This window comes from Salvelinus fontinalis, chromosome 2 (assembly GCF_029448725.1).
Source record: "Salvelinus fontinalis isolate EN_2023a chromosome 2, ASM2944872v1, whole genome shotgun sequence".
NCBI classification, from domain to species: Eukaryota; Metazoa; Chordata; class Actinopteri; order Salmoniformes; family Salmonidae; genus Salvelinus; species Salvelinus fontinalis.
The window spans coordinates 10,238,449-10,261,957 of record NC_074666.1 but is presented as its reverse complement, the minus strand read 5'-3'; the positions used below and the strand labels follow the sequence as shown (position 1 = coordinate 10,261,957).

General features: G+C 42.6%; 1 protein-coding gene across 1 annotated transcript in view; it reads right to left on the bottom strand.

The window, feature by feature from the left end:
• The window catches only part of LOC129811701 (BDNF/NT-3 growth factors receptor-like), a 35,210-nt gene extending 13,760 nt beyond the window's left edge, over positions 1-21,450 (bottom strand). The window contains exons 1-15 of the mRNA XM_055863224.1: positions 21,183-21,450; positions 18,014-18,088; positions 16,242-16,313; positions 13,377-13,445; positions 13,086-13,246; positions 7,838-7,974; positions 7,299-7,431; positions 6,581-6,895; positions 6,064-6,081; positions 5,835-5,843; positions 5,599-5,633; positions 5,386-5,485; positions 4,954-5,145; positions 3,951-4,081; positions 3,493-3,665 (exon numbers count right to left, since the gene is read on the bottom strand). Coding sequence (XP_055719199.1) covers positions 3,493-3,665; positions 3,951-4,081; positions 4,954-5,145; positions 5,386-5,485; positions 5,599-5,633; positions 5,835-5,843; positions 6,064-6,081; positions 6,581-6,895; positions 7,299-7,431; positions 7,838-7,974; positions 13,086-13,246; positions 13,377-13,445; positions 16,242-16,313; positions 18,014-18,088; positions 21,183-21,388 — 1,826 coding nt within the window. The 5' untranslated portion in view covers positions 21,389-21,450. The remainder of the gene's footprint in view (positions 1-3,492; positions 3,666-3,950; positions 4,082-4,953; positions 5,146-5,385; positions 5,486-5,598; positions 5,634-5,834; positions 5,844-6,063; positions 6,082-6,580; positions 6,896-7,298; positions 7,432-7,837; positions 7,975-13,085; positions 13,247-13,376; positions 13,446-16,241; positions 16,314-18,013; positions 18,089-21,182) is intronic.
• Positions 21,451-23,509: the final 2,059 nt, after the last annotated feature.

Sequence of the window (23,509 nt, the reverse complement as noted above, 5' to 3'; positions counted from 1 at the left end):
CGTAGAGGTGGGTCAGAGAATCACCAGCAGCAAGAGCGACATCATTGAGGTATACAGAGAAAAGTGTCAGCCCGAGGCTTGAACCCTGTGGAACCCCCATAGAGACTGCAAGAGGCCCGGACAACAGGCCCTCCGATTTGACACACTGAGCTCTGTCTGAGAAGTAGTTGGTGAACCAGGCGAGGCAGTCATTTGAGAAACCAAGGCTGTTGAGTCTGCCAATAAGAATGTGGGGATTGACAGAGTCGAAAGCCTTGGCCAGGACGATGAATACAGCTGCACAGTAATGTCTCTTATTGATGGCGGTTATGATATCGTATATGTCGTGTCTTTGGGATCATTAAAGTGAAGACTGTTATTTTATCAAATCAATTCTCTGTAATTATTATGACCTGGTTAAACTGATCATGTAAATGTAATTAAAACTTCTTAAGGCTAGGGGGCAGTATTTTGACGTCCGGATGGAAAGCGTGCCCAAAGTAAACTGCCTGTTACTTAGGCCCAGAAGCTAGGATATGCATATAATTGGTAGATTTAGATAGAAACTTTAGAGTGTTTTCTAAAACTGTTAAAATAATGTCTGAGTATAACAGAACTGATTTGGCAGGCAAAACCCCAAGGACAAGCCATCCAGGGGTAAAAAAATTGAGGTCATAGAATTTCCCAATGGTTTTCTATGGGAAGCCCTATTTATGAGGAACCTGGTTGCAGTTCCTATGGCTTCCACTAGATGTCAACAGTCTTTAGAAATTGTTCGTTGTTTTTCTTTTGAGAAATTAAGAAGTAGGGCTATTCATTCCATGTGTCACTCTGAAGGTCCCTACTATTTTGGTGCGCGTGAACAGGAACGCGCTTCATGTTGTTTTTATCCGGTATTAGAAACAGTTTATTCCATATTAAATTTTATCGATTATTTACATTTTAGAATACCAGAGGTTGGATTAGGAACGTTGTTTGAAATGTTTGGACCAAGTTTACAGGTAACTTATTAGATACTTTGTAGTCATGTTGGGGGAGTTGGAACCGGTGTATTTCTGAATCAAACGCGCCAAATAAATGGACATTTTGGGGATATAAAGAAGGAATTTATCGAACAAAACGACCATTCATTGTGTCACTGAGACATTTGGGATTGCAAAAAGAAGATCTTCAAAGGTAAGGCATTTATAATATGGCTATTTCTGACTTTTGTGTCGCACCTGCCTGTGTTGAAATTTTTTTTTCATGTGTTTGTATGCGGGCGCTTTCCTCAGATAATCGCATGGTCTGCTTTCGCCATAAAGCCTTTTTGAAATCTGACACAGTGGCTGGATTAACAAGAAGTTAAGCTTTATTTTGATGTATTACACATATATTTTCATGAATGTTGAATATTGATATTCCTGTAGTTTGAATTTGGCGCTCTACAATTTCACTGGATGTTGTCAAATCAATCCCGCTAAAGGGATTGGCGCGTGAAGGGATCCATAAGAGGTTTAACTAACCTCCAGACGAGCTTCAAAGCCATACAACTCTCCTTCCGTGGCCTCAAACTGCTCTTAAATGCAAGTAAAACTAACTGCATGCTCTTCAACCGATTGCTGGCCACACCTGCCCGCCCGTCCAGCATCACTACTCTGGACAGTTCTGACTTAGAATATGTGGACAACTACAAATACCTAGGTGTATGGTTAGACTGTAAACTCTCCTTCCAGACTCACATTAAGCATCTCCAATCCAAAATGAAATCTAGAATCTATTTCGCAACAAAGCATCCTTCACTGATGCTGCAAAACATACCCTCGTAAAACTGACCATCCTACCGATCCTTGACTTTGGCTATGTAATTTACAAAATAGCCTCCAACACTCTACTCAGCAAATTGGATGCAGTCTATCACAGTGCCATCAGTTTTGTCACCAAAGCCCCATATCTCGTTGGCTGGCCCTCGCTTCATATTCATCGCCAAAGGCCGGGCTATACCCTGCTAGGTATAGCCCGGCCTTATCTCAGCTCACTGGTCAACATAGCAGCACCCACCTGTAGCACACGCTCCACCAAGTATATTTCACTGGTCCCCCCCAAAGCGAATTCCTCCTTCGGCCGCCTTTCCTTCCAGTTCTCTGCTGCCAATGACTGGAACGAACTGCAAAATCACTGAAGCTGGAGACTCATATCTCCCTCACTAGCTTTAAGCACTAGCTGTCAGAGCAGCTCACAAATCACTGTGCCTGTACATAGCCGATCTGTAAATAGACCATCCAACAACCTCATCCTCATACTGTTATTTATTTATTTTGCTCCTTTGCACCCCAGTATCTCTACTTGCACACTCATCTTCTGCACATCTATCACTTCAGTGTTTAATTGCGATATTGTAATTATTTCACCACTATGGCCTATTTATTGCCTTACCTCCCTTATGCTACCTCATTTGCACACACTGTATATATACTTTTTTTCTATTGTATTATTGACTGTACGTTTGTTTATTCCATGTGTAACTTTGTGTTGTTGTTTGTGTCGTACTGCTTTGCTTTATCTTGGCCAGGTCGCAGTTGTAAATGAGAACTTGTTCTCAACAAGCCTACCTGGTTAAATAAAGGTGAAAAATAAAAATAAAAAATAAAATAAAAGGACACCAATAATAAGAAGAGACTTGCTTGGGCCAAGAAACACAAGCATTGGACATTAGACCGTTGGAAATCTGTTCTTTGGTCTGATGATTCCAAATTTGAGATTTTTGGTTCCAACCGCCGTGACTTTGTGAGATGCAGAGTATGTGAACGGATGATCTCCGCATGTGTAGTTCCCACCGTGAAGCATGGAGGAGGATGTGTGATGGTGCTTTGCTGGTGACGCTGTCAATTATTTATCTAGAATTCAATACACATTTAACCAGCATGGCTACCACAGCATTCTGCAGCGATACGCCATCCCATTTGGTTTGCTCTTAGTGGGACTATCATTTGTTTTTCAACAGAACAATGACCCAACACACCTCCAGGCTGTGTAAGGGCTATTTGACCAAGAAGGTGAGTGATGGAGTGCTGCATCAGATGACCTGGCCTCCACAATCACCCAACCTCTACCCAATTGAGATGGTTTGGGTTGAGTTGGATCGCAGAGTGAAGGAAAAGCAGCCAACAAGTGCTCAGCATATGTAGGAAAAGCATTCCAGGTGGAGCTGGTTGAGAGAATGCCAAGAGTGTGCAAAACTGTCATCAAGCCAAAGGGTGGCTACTTTGAAAAATCTCAAATATATTTTGATTTGTTTAACTCTTTTTTTGGTTACTACCTGATTCCGTATGTGTTATTTAATCGTTTTGATGTCTTCACCATTATTCTACAATGTAGAATATAGTCCAAATAAAGAAAAACCCTTGAATGAGTAGGTGTGTCAAAACTTTTGACTGGTACACTTTGTGCCAAAATTCCACGTCTTATTTCTTTCTATTCAATACAGACACAGGAAGAATGGACAAAGGTAGACATCGGGACACAGGACGGTACCTGAGGAAGTTGTTGAGGTCGCCGTGCTTCATGTACTCGAACACCATGATGAGCGGGTCGCTGTCCACACATACGCCGTAGAAGGTGACGATGTGCTCGTGCTGCAGGTTGGTCAGTAGCTCCGCCTCCCGGTGGAAGTCAGCACGGCCGCTCTCGCTGGCCTCTTTCAACGTCTGAGGAGGACAGGGATGTGCGTGCATGGGTACGCATGCACACATAATTATCATAATTGATTGCTGGGATTGTTGATTTTTTCAAAGTCTCCTTCCTACAAAGTTCAATTAAATCCAAAGAGATATTAGTTTGTGGTGCTATTATCCAAAACAATGCACAATGAAAAGCACATACACAATTTTTTATATCAAAGCCAAAACAAAAGACCTCATTGTTCCATTATTTGACCTTTGTAAAGTGTATGTTGATAGTTTGAAATAACTGCGTGGAAGGCCGTACTTTACCTTGACAGCCACCAGGATCTTGTCCTGATCTGGGGTCAGGTTGTAGCACTCAGCCAGAAACACCTTCCCAAAGGCCCCCTCTCCCAGCTCACGCTTCAGCACAATGTTGTGTCTCTTGATGTGCTGGACAACTGGGATGTAAAGAGAGACACAGAATGATGTTTTGTCACATACACCGGATAGGTGCAGTGAAATGTTTTGTTTTACAGGGTAAGCCATAGTATTTCGGCGCCCCTGGAGCAAATAAGGGTTAAGTGCCTTGCTCAAGAGCACATTTTAATATTTTTCTTCTTGTCGGCTCGGTTACTGGCCCAATGCTCTAGGCTACCTGCCGCCCAAGGCCCATTACTAAAGGTGAACTGACCAGGAAAACCTCTGGGCCATAGTTATAATTATTCAGGTCAAGAGGTCAGGAAAACCTCCTGGCCCTACTCATTACATACACTGAAGCTATAGCAACAGCCCTAGTCTACTGCTGTATAGAGGATATCCACAGACGAAAATAGAATGATGTACTGTTCGCTTGTCAGACCAGTTTGGGAGCCATTATGGTAGGCGTTATGGTAGTCATTAACAGAACTGCATTTCTCACAGGGAAACAAGTGCAAAAGTCAGATGTGTTTGTCTGGGTTTACCAAAGCTATCTATGGCCAGAATGTCTGTCCAGTGATAGCAGGGGAGGCTCATAATAATGGCTGGAATAGAGTCAATGGAATGGTATCACATGTGGTTGATGCCATTCCATTGACTCCATTCCAGCCATTGTTATGAGCCGTCCTCCCCTCAGCAGCCTCCACTGAGTGACAGCCTCTCTACCGTACAGTCTGATACTACAGCATTAACTGCAGGTCACACGGCAAGAGGTCAACCAAAGTCATCGCCATGGTAACATCAGACAGGAAGTGGATGGAAAAGACAGTCCAGTCGCAGTGTCCCTGTCATGGAATTATCAGAAAAAGACAAGGTTACGCCACCAGCAGACCTTGGCGCCACGGTAACTCACATGTGTCCGATTTCAGCATGCTGCCAGATTGGCGGAAATACTGCGGGTTCTCGATGACAGGGATCTTTGTCATTCCAATGATCACCGCATCGTGGCTCATCTCCGAGGACGACGGGGTGTTGTTGCCATTGGAGACGTGATGAAGAGGACTGGCGGAGTCATCGTCGTTACTGATGACCGAGGAGGAGGAGCCTGAGGAGGAGGCGGAGGAGCCCAGTGGGAGGAAATATAATTATGACTGGAGTGAGAGGTCTTTCATGTTTGACTTCTGTATGTTGTTATGTGGCAAAACTTAAGCTGGAATGTGGTGGGGCTAAATATACTGTAGAAATGTGCACAATGTTCATTATCATTTAAAATGGGAATCCAACGGAGTCCTGCAAGTCTTAATACAGGTCTGGAAAACGACTGAGATTAAAGAGAAAAGCGTACCCTTCATCCCAAACTTAGAGTTTCTTCCGTATTTCAGAATGATCACCATCAGAACACATACAATGAATGCCACGCCAGCGATTCCCACCACTACGTACACCTGGGAAAACACCATTCCACAACATAAAACACCTGCCAATATCAGTGCACTACATTATAGTACTGTATATAAATAACCATGCATGACAAATGATGGTGTGTATGTTAACTTACTGCAACACTGTCGTCTATTGGGGGTAGTGGTGAGTCTGAGAGAAAAAGACAAGTCATATTTAATACAGAATGAAAACAGCAGTAAGCATACAAACATTTACATTGAAGTACATAATCTAATCTAATTTCCTCTCAAACGCTGAAAATACTGTCTGGTTGGGATATGTACAGTATTAAAGATGTGTTAGCTATGTCATGTAATGTTGACCACAGGATTTCAAAGTTCAAGCACTTACCAGTGGTGTCTAAGGACCAGCATGGTGACGATATCCCACAGCACAGGACGAGCAGTGGATAGAGGACATTGAAATGATGACAAGGTAGGAATCGTCAATCTGTCATTATCCCTAAACTCTTAAACTTAATGTCATGTCAAGAGAAAAACGCATACATACATGTCTCTGTAACAGCAAATTTTAGAATGATAATTCTTAGCAAAATTGCAACGTCTTAAGAAATACTTACAAGGGTAATATGGCTGTTCTGAAAAAAGTGAAAAGGGGAGTTGACGTGTTATTCATACACATCCGTTACATATACTATGCTATACAGAAAACAGTATATTCTCAGAAAAGGCGTGCCATGCAGAACCATTTGTCCCCGTAGGAGACTTCAGTTCGTATAGAACCATTTGTCCCCGTAGGAGACTTCAGTTCATATAGAACCATTTGTCCCCGTAGGAGACTTCAGTTCGTATAGAACCATTTGTCCCCGTAGGAGACTTCAGGTCATATAGAACCATTTTGGTTCCACATAGAATATCAGGTTCCAAATAAAACCCTTGAAAGGATGCTATTTGTAACCAAAAAGGGTTTTATCTGACCTGAAAGGGTTCTATCTGGAAATGTTTTTCAGGTCCTACGGGGACAGATCGTTCCACATAGCACTCTTTTCTTCTGAGAGTGTATAAAACAGCTTATATATCGATTATATAACATCTTATACAGAATTGCAGTAACTATAAATGAAACAGGAGTGAGACCTGAGGGATAGTCGCCCTCGTCTGGCGGGAGCAGGAAGTGGGCGTCAATTACTTTCTGGTCCTCCCCGAACTCGTTCCTGGCCACCAGTGTGTACTGCCCGTTGTGGATGTGAGTCGGGTTGGCAAGCTGCAGGCAGCCGTGGTGAACGCTTCCAAGGCTCTTGTGTATCTCAGTCTTGATATACTCTTGTTCGTGGAGCTCCTGGTCCTGGTGGTACCACTGCAGCTTGGGCTTGGGGTTCCCGGTCACACTGAAAGGGATACACCAGTGGTGGAGTCTCAATGGCTCCAGCAGCTCCAGGATAGTGGGGCAAACTGACAGAGACAACAGGAACAGGAAAGGAAGAATAGTCACAGGATACTGGGAGTGGGTGCTAGACACGAGAAAGGAGGTATGGTAAGGCATTGAGGGCAACCAGGAGCTGAACAGGAGGAGAAGAGTATGGCAAGGTGACAGGAAGACATGTCAATCAGATTGTTGAGGGATAGTGGACAGTACTAAAGGAGAAGTGAGAAACATTATTTTCAGTAAGGACACAGAGTCACCAGAGGAAGTCTTTTAGAATGTAGACCACAAATATAAGGATGCTATAGATCCAGGAATAAACACTGTAGAATCATCTGTGAAAATGACATTTTACATTTTGCAACCACAGTGCCAGAATAAAATGTAAATAAAAAAGAGACATGTACTCAACACAACAGAACACGTCCTTACAGAGGATGTTGAGTTGGAGGTAAGCCTCAGTTTGGCCAACTACGTTCTCCACATTGCAAGTGATCACTCTGCCGTTGTCCGAAGGCGAGAGACCTGACAGTGTCAGATTGCTTTCCAGCCCCAAGACATTGACCTGTAAATACATGTATCATTATTAGCACAAGAATTAGTGGTATTATTAATAGTTACATATAATACATGGTAGATACAGTTAATAACATATCATTGTGATCATAGTGAAAAATCTGGAGTTAAAATCTTAAATGCTGTAAGTTCTAAAACACCTTATAAAAGTATGGAATAATGCACTGTTATTATTATAATACAATTAGATATTGCTTTTCATAATATATGTATTGAAATGTAAAAACTTGTGACAAGTTTCATGTAAAATAAGGAATAAAATGTAGTGTTATGTGGTTCAGTTACATATAAAGCCAGGAGTTATTCCATGCCAACATGGCCTCATCATCCTAGCTCTAGTAATAGTCAGAGGGTAGTGCCTTCATAATATACTAAAACAAACAACATCATCTCACCTCATGGCTGGTGAAGAGGGTGTCCAAATTCCACGAGATCTCAGGGGCAGGAGACCCTGTTGCACTGCACACTGCTGTGACATCACTTCCCTCCGTCTTTGTGACGATAGAGGGACTGACCTCCACTGCGGGAGCCTCTGTGAGACAAACGTAAACAGAACTTTTAACAACGTTGTTTTACTGTACAAATCAAATTTTATTAGTCACATGCCCGAATACAACAGGTGTACAACAGTGAAATGCTTACTTACAAGCCCCTAACCAATGCAATTTTAAAAAATACAGATAAGAATAAGAAATAAAAGTAACAAGTAATTAAATTAAATTAAAGGGAGAGGTGGGCCGACAGTGGTTGAGTAGCCACAAGCACCTGTTGCTGAGGAACAAGTTATCCGTGTTGAGGGCACGGAGTTGCAACTTGTATTAGAGGGAAATGTTATGCAGCAGAAAAATATTGTTGTAGAAGGTAAGGATGGATCTGAAGAGCCAGTTCCTCAGACTGGTGAGGAGATACCCACTATGAGTAATGGGGTACAGGAGGGGGTTCATGTGGAGCTAGGCTCCCAGGTAGTGGAGGAGATTCCCACTACGAGTAATGGGGTACATGAGGGGGTTCATGTGGAGCTAGGGTCCCAGGTAGTGGAGGAGATGCCCACTACTAGTAATGGAGTACAGGAGGGGGTTCATGTGGAGCTAGGCTCCCAGGTAGTGGAGGAGATGCCCACTACGAGTAATGGGGTTCAGGTGGGGCTAGTCTCCCAGGTAGTGAAGGAGATGCCTGGTACGAGTGATGGGGTGCAAGTGGGGAGTGTTGAAAGGGATGTGGTAGAGGGGAGTCAGTGGTCTGTGGCCTCAGCTGAGGAGGATCAGGAGAAGGATATGGATATCTCTTTTGATATGATAGCAGCTGATGAGGACTCAATTTACGATCTAGAGGAGGTAAATGGGTTTCTGGATCAGACTTTGGGGAAATCTGTCAAATTGGCAGAATATTTTGATGTTGATAAGTTTGTGAGGTCAGCTGTGATGTTACAGAAGACGGTGGGGTTAGACCAGTTGAGTGAGAAGAAGCGGTTTCGCTTGAGGAAATTTGTTACTGCTGTTGCAGCAGCAAAAGGTGGTGGGAAACGTGGTCAGGTTAATAAGAGAAAGTTTAAATAATGATGATGATCATGCTTCATATGGTGTCTTTTTTCTCTTGGGTTTCTCTGTGGTATCTTCTGCTTTTCTTTTCTCTTTTCTATATGGGGTACTAAGGGTAGGTTCTCTCAATATTAATGGAGGAAGGGACAGGAATAAGAGGGCTTTGGTATTAGAAGTAATAAAACAGAAAAGGCTTAATGTAGTTTTCCTACAGGAGACACATAGTGATGAGGAAATGAGGTTGACTGGGGTATGTGGTGGGAGGAGCAGCATATACTCAGTCATGGTACTAATTTCAGTGCTGGGGTGGCAATCTTGTTTTCCTCGGGCTTCGGGGCGACTGTGGTATCTACAACAGAGATTGTCAAGGGTCGGGTTTTATTGGTCAATGTGGATGTTATGTTTTTTTTTATTTGAATTTTTTTATGTTTATGCTCCTAATGAGGGTACAGAGCGTATTGTTGTGTTTGATCAAATAAAGGAAACCTGAAGACAGTGTGACCAAGAGGGGTGTGTGGTTTTAGAGGGGGACTGGAACTGTACAGTGGATTTTACTGTTGATCGCACCGCTGAAGGACCTCACCTGCGGTCAGCCACTTGCCTGTCTTGTCTATTAACTGAGTTTAAGCTTTCTGATGTGTGGATAGTAAGGAATGCAAAAGTTAGGCAGTACACATGGCTAAAAGTTAATGAAGGTGGTGTCAGTGCAGCAAGGTTAGACAGGTTGTATGTATCTGATCACTACTGTAGTAGTTAATGAAGGTGGTGTCAGTGCAGCAAGGTTAGACAGGTTGTATGTATCTGAGCAATACTGTAGTAGGGTTGGAAGGTGTGCCATTACTCCTGTGGGTTTCTCTGATCATCATATTGTTACTGTTGATATTCACTTGTCCTGTCCACGAAGGTCATCACCTTACAGGTATTTTAATGTTAAATTGTTACATGATGTCATGTTTTGTGAAAGGTTTTTGTTGTTTTGGGAAAAATGGAGGGTTACAAAAGAGAATTTTGAGTCCTTGAGACAATGGTGGGAGGTTGGGAAGGCCCAAATACGATTATTTTGTCAACAGTACACTGCTCTGTCTCAAATTGAAGTTAAAGAGACTATCAAGGCCCTTGAACAGGACATAAAATCTACTGAATTGAAGCTGCTCACTCAGAACGACCCTGGACTAGTCATGAACTTACAGGACAAGAGAGATGAACTGAGGTCGTTTCTGCATGAAAGAGTGAAGGGTGCCTTGATTAGGTCTCGTTTCGCTTCCCTCAAGGATATGGATGCTCCTAGCGCTTTAAAAAAAACCTAGGACAGTCGACATTGCAACATAAACAGATGGTCTGCCTTCGTCTCCCTGATGGGAAGGTGACCACGGATGACCGTGAAATGCGTCAAAATGCCGTGGATTTCTACTCTGCCCTCTATAAGGCGGAGGATTGTGATTCTCTGTGTACTGAACAGTTGTTACACGGTCTTCCTCAATTGGGACCTGAGCAGAGAGTCGCATTGGACCCTGACATTACACTGCAAGAGCTGTCTACAGCAGTTATGCAGCTCTCAACAGGCCGAGCCCCTGGCATTGATGGTTTACCATCTGAGTTTTATAAGCACTTTTAGGGGTCTATTGGGGAGGATTTTTATGAAGTGGTGTGTGAATCTTTTCATGAGGGTTCTCTTCCTGTATCCTGTCAACGTGCGGTGCTTTCACTGTTGCCAAAAAAGGGGGATTTGGAGACCTGTTGCTTTGCTGTGTGCAGAATACAAAATTGTTTCTAAATGTCTCTCAAACAGGTTGAAAGAGTATCTGCGATTGTTGGTCCACAAGGACCAGTCCTACTGTGTACCTGATCGCTCTATTGTTGCCAAATTGTTTCTAATAAGAGATGTTTTAGACATTTGTAAACTGTCTGATGTAAATGTGGGTTTACTTTCTTTGGATCAGGAGAAGGCTTTTGATCGTGTGGACCACCAGTACTTGTTTAAAACAATGAAAGCCTTTGTGTTTGGGGATGTTTTTTTGTCTTGGATGAATTTACTGTATGCTGGGCCTCGTGTATGGTGAAGGTGGGGGGTGGTTTGAGTTACCCCATCCCTGTCCAAAGGGGCATCAGGCAGGGATGCCCAATTTCAGGGCAGTTATATAGTCAAACCAATGCTTTGTTTTTTAAGAGCGAAGCTTACTGGTTTCTCTGTGCCACGAGTAATGAAGGGTCCCACGATAGCACTGTCTGCGTATGCAGATGACCTGACAGTTTTTATTACAGGGGGTGAAGATGTTAAGGTTCTCTCAAACGCTTTAAAGGTGTATGAGGGGGCCTCCTCAGCTAGAGTCAATTGGGGAAAGAGTGAAGCGCTGTGGGCAGGTCAGCTTCAGATGGGGTCCACTCCACGGTTACCAGGCGGGCTTCAGTGGGGCAGAGATGGGATGAAGACTTTGGGGGGGTTTCTAGGCTCTGATGTCTTTCAGAAAAAGAACTGGGAGGGTGTAGTGGAGAAAGTGTGTGCCAGACTGTCAAGATGGAAATGGGTGCTGCCCCAGCTGTCTTGTAGGGGAAGGGTACTGGTAGCTAATAATCTTGCTGCCTCTACCCTGTGGCACAGACTAATGATTTTGCAGCCACCAAAGGGTCTGATACAAGAGCTTCAGAGGACCCTTGTCAATTTATTCTGGTCTGGATAACACTGTATTAAAGCTGCAGCCCTGTACCTGCCACTGCACGAGGGTGGGCAAGGCCTGGTGGACATTTCCTCTAGGATCATGGCTTTCCGGCTTCAAGCAGCCCAGAGACTGTTGTACAGTGACGGTTATAGCTGGGTCGACACAGCCTACACATTGATGAGGAGAGTGGGCTGTTTGGGCTTAGATAAGCACCTTTTCCTCTTAAAGCTGGAGGGGTGTGAGTTGCCTGGCCTGACTCCATTTTATGAGTCTGTTATGCAGGCTTGGAGAGGTCTTGTGAATTCCCTTAAGGCCTGCACGCCACCAGGGATGTGGCTTTTTGAAGAGCCTCTTTTTTACAACACTGCCATCCAGTCCCGTGCTCTGGGTTCAGCCAGCCTACGTTCATGCCTGTTAGGCGTGGGGTGTACCAAGCTGGGTCATCTGATGCGGAGCAGGAGCAGATCGTTGGAGGAGCTGGGAGAAAGAGCAGGGATCCGATCATCTCGCCTACTGAGGAAGGTCATCGCTGAGGTCTGTAACTCCTTGCCAGTGCTTCATCTCCAGTATGTGACTGACACTTCCAATTCTGATCGGTGGAAGGAGGGTCTGGATTATATGTTCCCTGCACTGATTGTTAGTGCTGCGGTGAGGACATTCAAGGAGGTGGGAAAGAAGGCCATGTACAGAATATGTGTAAAGGTGTCCCATGCCTCTTCCCTGGAAGGGGTAAAATCAACGAGGTGGGCGTGTGTTCTTCGTCCAGGTGCCTCCCCAAAAGGCTGTTGGCGATCATTATACAAGCTGCCTATTGATAAGAGGACAGCTGACCTCCAATGGAGGATAATAAATGGAGCCATAGCCACCAACATGCATCTGGTACACCTGGATCCTACTGTTGGGGAAGGGTGTCCATTCTGTGCTGAGTCTGAAACTCTGGCACATCTGTTTTTACAGTGTCCCAGGTTGGTCGGGATGATTGACCTGATCACTAATTGGTTCTCAGCGTTGGGAGAGGTTTTCTCTTCCCAACTGTATATATTTGGGCCAAAGTACAGGTTTTGTCAAAAGGGTGTAGTTGTGTTGCTTAATTTTGTGTTAGGGGCAGCAAAATTAGCAATATGGAAGACCCGAAAGAATAGTATTTGGGAACAGGGGTCTGTGGATGTGGTGGGAATGCTGGAGGGAATGTTGGCAGCGAGACTAAGGGTTGAGTTTGCCTATTATAAACTTGTCAACAATATTGATCTGTTTATGAGTATATGGGGTATTCAGAGGCTGTTGTGTTTAGTTACTGTGGAGGAGGAATTGGAGTTGTGTTTTTAATTGATGTATAACTATGGTTTTGTATGAGTATTTATTGTGTGGTGGGCTCCCAGACCCAATAAAGATTATTTAAAACTCTCTCTCTCTCACTCTCTCTCGCGCTCTCTCTCACTCTCTCTCACCACAATCAGGGAAGATTAATCTGGTGATGGCCCTCCTCACTCCAAGGTCATCTATGCATTTCAGTTCTTGACTCTCTGAACTGTCAATGTCCTCTTGCAACCTCAGTTTGATCCACATGTTCTCACATACACACTCCAGAGGGTTACCAGACAGGAGAGGACTAGAGGGGGAAAAAACTGAGCATTAACACACACACACACAGTACGCTCAGATACTTCCTATCACATATTTATTGGCATTTTATCTATAACATAAGTCCCATAACATAGTAAATAGAGATAGGTACTTACAAAGATGTCATGTTTAAGTTTATGAATGTCCTCCAGGACAGTGTTGACAAGTTATTGTCTCTCAGATTCCTACAAGTCAAAGTAATACATCATAAAGGTTACAATGAAGCAACTCATGTAGGACAGACATAAATAATACAATCAATGTATATAACTAGTGTGTCGTTACAACAAAACAGTATGTGATGTTGGAACGCTTGCTCTATTTGCTCTATCACCTTTCAAATGTTGTACCTTGTACAGTTTAACTATGCATTGAAAAAAGTACAGTTTCGATAGATGACTCCAGCCATTATCTTTGCAGTGTGCGGACAGGACTACTTCCTCTCTTACGCCTCTCCTACTGATTAGAATCATTCCCTTGTGTGGCAGTAACATAGATTTAGGAATTAGAATACTAGAATGGGCTTGAACCTTCTTATGATGGGATAAAGGTCAGCCATTTTGGTCAGGGAGTTGGTCAACCGTGGTTTCCCAGTGATTTGATAAGATATTGTGTAAGGGGTAGTAACCAAAACTATTTTCCAATCGTTTCGTTCTGAACAGAACCATTCTTTTTTTGTTCCATTCCACTGTTCCAGGGGGGTGGGGGGCTTTAAGTGCTGGGCATCTTGGTATGACATGCATTATCTGAATTTAGGGCCACAGTATTATACCTATGAAGGAGTGACTTCTTTAGAGGAACATTGAATGTCTTTGAACCTCTGAGAGTTGGACCAGTGCTAGCTAGCTAGCGAACATGCTTGTGTGTGCAGAGCAGCACCAGAATTAAAAACAAGTCTTACCTTTTTGTAGTTAATAAATCCAATGTGAAATGTGAATACTATAGTATACGTAACTAGCACTGAAAAGGTTCATCCATTCTTCTCCAATTAAAAATCCCTCTCTAATTTCTTAATCACGCTTGTAACGTCATCAGTAGGCTACAATAGCCTATACTTCGGAGGGAGAGGGGTACGTTGTCTACACACACACATATAGGCAAAGATTTACAGCTGGCAGGCAGACACTGGAATAAGTTTGTGTGACGGAGTGAGGGCTTTGGCATAGGTGCCTTGTTGCATTATTTGTTGGACTGAAAAAAAAATATGCCCGGAACATAAAATAAAGTTATTAACTGGTTCCCATGCTTTTCATATGACGGTTCTGTTCCGGAACAGTATAGAGCACTTTCGTTCCCTTTTCTGATTCTGTTCCTTCTTTTATCTTCAGGTTTTTTCTTCTGTTCCCTGAACCGGTTCCAACCCCTGTGTAAAATAATGAATTTGAAGAATTTATCCACACTGTAGCTAGCTAGCCAGATAGTTTTAGAGGAATTAAAAAATATACATATATTTAACCAGGCAAGTCAGTTAAAAACAAATTCTTATTTACAATAACGGCCTACCCTGGTCAAACCCGGAAAACGCTGGGCAAATTGTGCGCCGCTGTCACGTTTGTCTTCCTCCTCGTCTGAGGAGGAGTAGTTGGAAGGATCGGAGGACCAAAATGCAGCGTGGTATGTTTTCATCATGAATTTAATAAACAGAGAACACTGAACAAACTATACAAAACAATAAACGAACAACGAACGTGAAGCTATATAAGAAATGTGCTGACACAAGCAACTAACATAGACAATCACCCACAATCCACAATGACAAAACAGGCTACCTAAATATGGTTCCCAATCAGAGACAACGACCAACACCTGCCTCTGATTGAGAACCATATCAGGCCAAACACAGAAACAGACAAACTAGACATACAACATAGAATGCCCACTCAGATCACACCCTGACCAAACAAAACATTGAAACATACAAAGCAAACTATGGTCAGGGCGTGACAGCCGCCCTATGGGACTCCCAATCACGGCCTGATGTGATACAGCCTGGATTCGGACCAAGGACTGTAGGGATGCCTCTTACACTGAGATGCAGTGCCTTAGACCGCTGCACCACTCGGGAGCCCAATGACTCCATACATTTTAAAGAATTAACTGCCAATACGCCAACATTCCAATCAAACAATGCAGTCAATCCACAGTCATACACGGGCTGAATTCTGTTGATGGTAGGATTTAGACAAGTTGTAAATGCAACAAGTACTGATATTGCATCATATAATAGCACTCAGCTTTCCAAGAAAACAAAAATGTAGACATTTATGGTCTGTTTACATATTTTTTTAGAGGCTATCTATATAGAAAATTGGTATATAACCCATATAAACTGCATTTATAATTAAATCCTTAAATAATTTAATTTAATTTATAATTAAGCACTTTTAGGTTGACAATAATTATATTACACCATTTCTTATAATATCATTATTATTATTTTCCTTTCCTGCATAAGTAAAATCAGGATTATGCCTCTACTGCCATTCATTCCAAATAGACTGGTTTGGATTTCTTCCTGACAAATATGGCTGCCATTTTCACCCTATTCTGGAACTCTTTTGGTTTTATGACATAGCTCCTCTAGTAATTTAATAGGATCTCTATTGGCAGTGATCACACTGCTCAATTAAACACAATGTTCCTCACTGTTTGCTGAGCGTGTCGTCCTGTTACCCAGCCATGAGCCTTACCATGTCCTGGTCCCAGATCATAATGTGCTTGAGCCAACTCCTTCGACTATACATCATCATGCCAATCCATGCAGATTTGGACCAGAATTACCACACAACTAGAAGTCATGACTTCAGTGTGAGGTAAAGAGTAAAAATCTACTTCCCTATAATATGAACTTGGCTTAATTGTTTTTGACTGGCTTGTGGCCCCTAGATTTGCTCTTTAAGAGTACATTAACTAAATCTGTGAGGAGAAGGATGAGAAGAAAAACACCAAACAGAGGATCAATCAAAGACTACAGTACTTACAGATATTGAAGTCCTGTATTGTTTAAAAAGGCTTCTGATGAGATAGAAGTCAGTCCCGTATTTGTCACAGTTCTGGTTCAGAGGGGGAGATTTAGAAAGAGAGAACTTTTTTAAAGTCACAGTTACATATTAACAAAGTTCAGCATAACCTACTCTACAGTCGTGGCCAAAAGTTTTGAGAATGACACAAATATTAATTTTCAAAGTCTGCTGCCTCCGTTTGTATGATGGCAATTTGCATATACTCCAGAATGTTACGAAGAGTGATCAGATGAATTGCAGTTAATTGCAAAGTCCCTCTTTGCCATGCAAATGAACTGAATCCCCAAAAAACATTTCCACTGCATTTCAGCCCTGCCACAAAAGGACCAGCTGACATCATGTCAGTGATTCTCTCGTTAACACAGGTGTGAGTGTTGACGAGGACAAGGCTGGAGATCACTCTGTCATGCTGATTGAATTCGAATAACAGACTGGAAGCTTCAAAGGGAGGGTGGTGCTTGGAATCATTGTTCTTCCTCTGTCAGGCATGGTTACCTGCAAGGAAACACGTGACGTCATCATTGCTTTGCACAAAAAGGGCTTCACGGGCAAGGATATTGTAAGATTGCACCTAAATCAACCATTTATCGGATCATCAAGAACTTCAAGGAGAGCGGTTCAATTGTTGTGAAGAAGGCTTCAGGGCGCCCAAGAAAGTCCAGCAAGTGCCAGGACCGTCTCCTAAAGTTGATTCAGCTGTGGGATCGGGGCACCACCAGTACAGAGCTTGCTCAGGAATGGCAGCAGGCAGGTGTGAGTGCATCTGCACGCACAGTGAGGCGAAGACTTTTGGAGGATGGCCTGGTGTCAACAAGGGCAGCAAAGAAGCCACTTCTCTCCAGGAAAAACATCAGGGACAGACTGATATTCTGCAAAAGGTACAGGTATTGGACTGCTGAGAACTAGGGTAAAGTAATTTCCTCTGATGAATCCCCTTTCCGATTGTTTGGGGCATCCGGAAAAAAGCTTGTCCGGAGAAGACAAGGTGAGCGCTACCATCAGTCCTGTGTCATGCCAACAGTAAAGCATCCTGAGACCATTCATGTGTGGGGTTGCTTCTCAGCCAAGGGAGTGGGTTCACTCACAATTTTGCGTAAGAACACAGCCATGAATAAAGAATGGTACCAACACATCCTTCGAGAGCAACTTCTCCCAACCATGGTGACGAACAATGCCTTTTCCAGCATGATGGAGCACCTTGCCATCAGGCAAAAGTGATAACTAAGTGGCTCGGGGAACAAAACATCGATATTTTGGGTCCATGGCCAGGAAACTCCCCAGACCTTAATCCCATTGAGAACTTGTGGTCAATCCTCAAGATGCAGGTGGACAAACGAAAACCCACAAATTCTGACAAACTCCAAGCATTGATTATGCAAGAATGGGCTGCCATCAGTCAGGATGTGGCCCAGAAGTTAATTGACAGCATGCCAGGGCAGATTGCAGAGTTCTTGAAAAAGAAGGGTCAACACTGCAATACTGACTCTTTGCATCAACTTAATGTAATTGTCAATAAAAGCCTTTGACACTCATGAAATGCTTGTAATTATACTTCAGTATTCCATAGTAAAATCTGACAAAAATATCTAAAGACACTGAAGCAGAAAACTTTGTGGAAATTAATATTTGTGTCATTCTCAAAACTTTTGGCCACGACTGTATACATATTCCATAACATGCTACAATAGTCTGGGTAATGACCTTAACATTTGAGTAGTACTAATACTTACAGATTTCTGAGATTCGAGTAGTACTTCAAGCTGTTATCATTGATGTCAAATAGTCGATTTTGATTTGCAATGTATCTGTAAAATTTAAATACAACATTTACAAATTATTATTATTACAAATAAAGTACATTCACGTGTTCTTGTCCCTAAATTAGTATTTTAAATAGCACTCCCTTTCAAAATTATTCATAAAAAAACACACTGACATTCTTGTATGGTCCACAATGTATCGTAAACCAACGTGTTGGTCAATAGACCTTCACCAAGGTTTAAAAAGTACTTCTCAAGCCATGTCTAGGCATTTAGTGTCTGATGATATACAGGGACAATAGATGGATAGTATTTTCAAACATATGGAAATATCTGAGTATTTGGCCATCATGCCCATGTTGGGCAGCTTTATAGGATTCTGAACTGTTTTGGTAGTGGTAGAAACTGGTGTCTCTTCAGACACTCCCCCAAATACTTTATCTACTGACTAGAACATCTAAGATGATAGATACATCTTTATGCTAGAGTACACAACTCCTGGATGGGTGATGGTGGTTTAGAATTGACTAAATGTTAAATATTCAATATTTAATGAAAATGCCTTGTATGCCAAGGTGACATGCCAGTAGACCATCATCATAGAAGGTTTACCTGATTAAAGTAAGGAAGGTGGACAAGGTCTCGGACAAGACACAGTTAAATACAACACCAGCCCGTCTAGATGTTTGGCACCTGCACGCTGGTGCTGATAGTTTGCTCACCATCTGGATTTGTTTAGGAGCCATGTACGTGACAGGCACACTAATCTACAGTACTCTACACTAGGCTACATCTTACTCTGAGAATGATCTGAGCATGAATATACATGTATTGTTTAGACATACTGTACTGAAATATGGTAAATCTACATGCTGCAATAACAAGCCTGATACAATTCACTATCACCAACAACTTTCAGTGGTAAGGCCTATAGACTCTCTTCTCAACACAGACCTCACCCCGTGCACCTCTGGCAATTCAAAAATGGTGGCCTAAGCCTAATAAATGGCAAGCAAACTGTCTTATACACATACCACTGTGACCTTGAGCTACATACACTGCCATCAGAAAGTATTCAGACCCCTTGAAATTTTTCCTCGTCAATCTACACACAACACCCCATAATGAAAATGCAAAAACAGGTTTTTATAAATGTTTCCTAATTTATCAAAAATAAAAAAAAACTGAAATATCACAATTACTTAAGTATTCAGACCATTTACTCTGTACTTTGTTGAAGCACTGTTGCCAACAATTACAGCCTTGAGTCTTCTTGGGTATGACGCTACAAGCATGGCACACCTGTATTTGGGGAGTTTCTCCCATTCTTCTCTGCAGATCCTCTCAAGCTCTGTCAGGTTGGATGGGGAGCCTTGCTGCACAACTATTTTCAGGTCTCTCCAGAGATGTTCGATCGGGTTCAATGCCGGTCTATGGCTGGGCCACTCTAGGACATTCAGAGACTTGTCCCGAAGCCCGTCCTGCGTTGTCTTGGCTGTGTGCATTGGGTCGTTGTCCTGTTGGAAGGGGAATCTTTGCCCCAGTTGGAGGTCCTGAGCACTCTGGAGCAGGTCTCTCTGTACTTTGCTCCGTTCATCTTTGCTTCGATCCTGACTAATCTCCTAGTTCCTGCCGCTGAAAAACATCCCACAGCATGATGCTGCCACCATCATGCTTCACGTAGGGATGGTGCTAGGTTTCCTCCAGACATGACGCTTGGAATTCAGGCCAAAGAGTTCAATCTTGGTTTCATCAGAGCTGAGAATCTTGTTTCTCATGGTCTGAAAGTCTTTAGGTGCCTTTTGGCAAACTGTATGCAGTCTGTCACGTGCCTTTTACTGATGAGTGGCTTTTGTCTGGCCACTACCATAAAGGCCTGATTGGTGGAGTGCTGCAGAGATGGTTGACCTTCTGGAAGGTTCTCCCATCTCCACAGAGGAACTCTAGAGCTCTGTGACCATTGGGTTCTTGGTCACCTCCCTGACCAAGGCCCTTCTCCCCCGATTGCTCAGTTTGCCAGACAGCCAGCTCTAGGAAGAGTCTTGGTGGTTCCAAATTTCTTCCATTTGAGAATGATGAGGCCACTGTTCTTGGGGACCTTCAATGCTGCAGACATTGTTAGGTGTCCTTCCCCAGATCTGTGCCTCGACACAATCCTGTCTCAGCGCCCTGTGGACAATTCCTTCGACCTCATGGCTTGGTTTTTTGCTCTGACATGCACTGTCAAATGTGGGACCTTATATAGACAGGTGTGTGCCTTTCCAAATCACGTCCAATCAATTGCATTTACTACAGGTGGACTCCAATCAAGTTTCATAGCAAAGGGTCGGAATAATTAAGGTATTTCTTTCTATTTTCATTTTTAATAAATGTGTAAACATTTCTAAAAACCTGTTTTTTCTTTGTCATTATGGGGTATTGTGTGTAGATTGCTGAGGAAAAACATGTATTTAATTAATTTTCAAAGAAGGCTGTAACGTAACAAAATGTGGAAAAAGTCAAGGGGTCTGAATACTTTCTGAAGGCACTGTACCTGTTTGATATTGGCAGGAACCACTCCATAGTCCATTGCTACGTTGGGTATTTTGTTGGGGCGACATAGATTCGAGTCCATAATATTATCTGACATTTTTCCGTCGTGTTTTTTTCGTGCTTCCCACAGTCCCTGTATTTTGGGGCCACGGCAGACATCGTGCCATAATATAATTTCCACTATCACTGCATGGGCCTGGTTTCTAGAGGAAGATGCCTTAATACTATCACTGCATGGCCCTGATTTCTAGAGGAAAATACCCGAATTCAAATATTCCAAACAGCGCGCACCCACACCACCCGACACGCAAGCTCACACACACAGTCACACACACTCAGTCACAAGCACAAAACTCTCCTTAGCATGATAATTATCCCACACTATTATCTTTGCTTGTTGTTGCTTGTTGTCTCCATACAAAACTGAGAAACATGAGAGTTTAACAGCCTGCATTGTAGTCTATGGCATAGTAGACACCCCTTTTTGTATGTATTTGTTTTAGCAATCTGACATTTGTGTGCTTAAAAACATGAACCTTTATACAATTGTGCTGTTGGTTGTAGGCTTTACCATGTCAACAATGGTGTAGCCATTCATTTTACTTACATATCGGTGATGTTGATGTCCATTTCCATGTCATCTAACGTAAGGATAGGGAAATCCTCGATCCCTGGGTCAGGATCGATACAAACAAGCCTTGAGATGCTGCAAGTGCAGGATGCAGGGCAAGCAGAGCTAAACCTCCACAACCCCATCAACACGATAAAGATTCCCGAGCGAGCCATTCCATATCCCCCTACGTTGGAGCCCATCGCAGGTCCAACGATATCCCACAGTACGGTAGGCTATTGATCAAATCTGGATATTATGAATCCCCCGCCCCCCACCCCCCACCCCCACCCCTATAGCCAAATTAATCAGTTTGGCACCACGAATGAGACTACAGTTGATCACGAATGCGCAATCCCTGTCTCCGCAGAATTGGTATCACACTACTGCATATCGATGCCGTGAAGCAAGGTGTCAAGTGCTCGGTCCTGGTGCTGCCTCTCTCGTCTCTTTCTTAGGGGCAGAACGACTGTCTCTGCATGGTCAAACGTTGTGCTCCAGATGTTTTGAGGAGCAAACCGTTGTCGTGGTGATTCTTCTTCATATGTAGTACTGATGGAGATCGAAATAAGAGAGACAGCACCGTGGAGTCAGAATGCGTGGCGATGTAGCGACACAGCCTGTTCTCATAAACTAGACGTAACATAGTGAACGTAAATCCGGGACTCTCGAATAAATATAATGTTATGTTTTGTGTGGTTTTAAATAAGACATTTACTTAAAACGAAAGGAGGGTAGTTGGTTGGGGTGGCTGGGTGGTCATATAGTGCAAACGTCTAGCAACCCAAAGGATACGCCTTCGAATCTCATCATGAACAACTGAATATTTTTAGCAATTTTGCAACTACTTACTACTTGTTTGCTACTTTGCAACTACTTAGCATGTTAGTTAATCCTTCCCATAACCGTAACCCTTTAACCTTACTCCTAACCCGAACATTAAGCTAACCCTACCCCCTAGCCTAGCTAACATTAGCCACAACAAATTGAAATTCACAACATAACATACGAATTGCAAATTCGTAACATATCAGATGAATTTCAATTCGTAACATACCATACGAATTTTAATTCTTAACCTATACGAAATGGATGGTGGACATTCACAAATGAATAAAACTCGGATTTACGTACAGAATAATACTAAATGCCCTGAGACCAGGTTGAGCGACAGAGTGCTTGTGCATGGAGGCAGGGTACCTGCATTCGTCTATTGATTATGGCTGTGTACGAGCGCATCTCTGCCAGCCATCACTGGAATTGCTTTTAAAAGGAGATGGTTAAGACGCTCGAGACAGTGATATGTATTGATGACAGTTTATCAACATTTATCAGTTTTAGGACTATTTAATTCAACAGCTTTCAATTTGCATGCTTATCATGTACACATATTCTGAAAAGTAGGTGGGAATAGGCTACTCACTATAGCACTACATCACCCTCATATTTAAGTTATAATAGGGTGTCGAATTTTTTAATAAAATGTAATTACATTACCTATATTTGTAATATTTGATGTGCCAATATTATTCTGAATACCCACAAATTCGTTCCATAGGCCTAGACAGTGCTTCTTCCACAACAATACCACAGCTCCATGGATGGCCATTACCAGTGTGACGTGCAGTTTGACGCACAAGTAGGGCTGCATCTATGAAAAATAATTACTAAACAAAATATGACTGTGTGTGCTTCAAATGAGTCTTCCATCCCAGTCGAGGAAGACAGACAGTGGAGGAATAGCTACTATCGAAATATTCATTGTAATTTGTCAAAGCAAAAATAGCCTAACCTAGCATATGGTTTTAAAATGAAATGTTTGTGGACACATGTTATTTGGGGGTCATGAGATGAAATATGTCAGCTATCTATTCATTTAAAAAAGAGTGATTGTGAAGTTAGCATATTGAAGCATATTGAATAGCCAGTGAAATACAACAGAGTGATAGAGATTATTAAAAAATATGTAATATGCTCATTTCAACTTTTTACATCTGGGAACTTTTCCACTTGAGCAAAAGTAAATCAACTACCCCTGGTAGTGTCACTTGACACAGTTCTTCTCATTCTGGGTGGTCAACAACACACACAGCTGCTGTGATGTTGTGTGACCATTGTATCTCTGTGGGATAATGGCTATCATTTTGACAAGGTATTTTAGTGATCACAGAAATAGCACAATGTGCAAGTGAAGGACATTTCAGACATCAATGGTTATTGAACTGAGATCAACAATAAAGTCAGCTGGATAAAACATTGCAACCATGTGCATACGTTTTCTGACCCTGTACCTTAGCTTAATCACATGGCACTTATGAAGAATA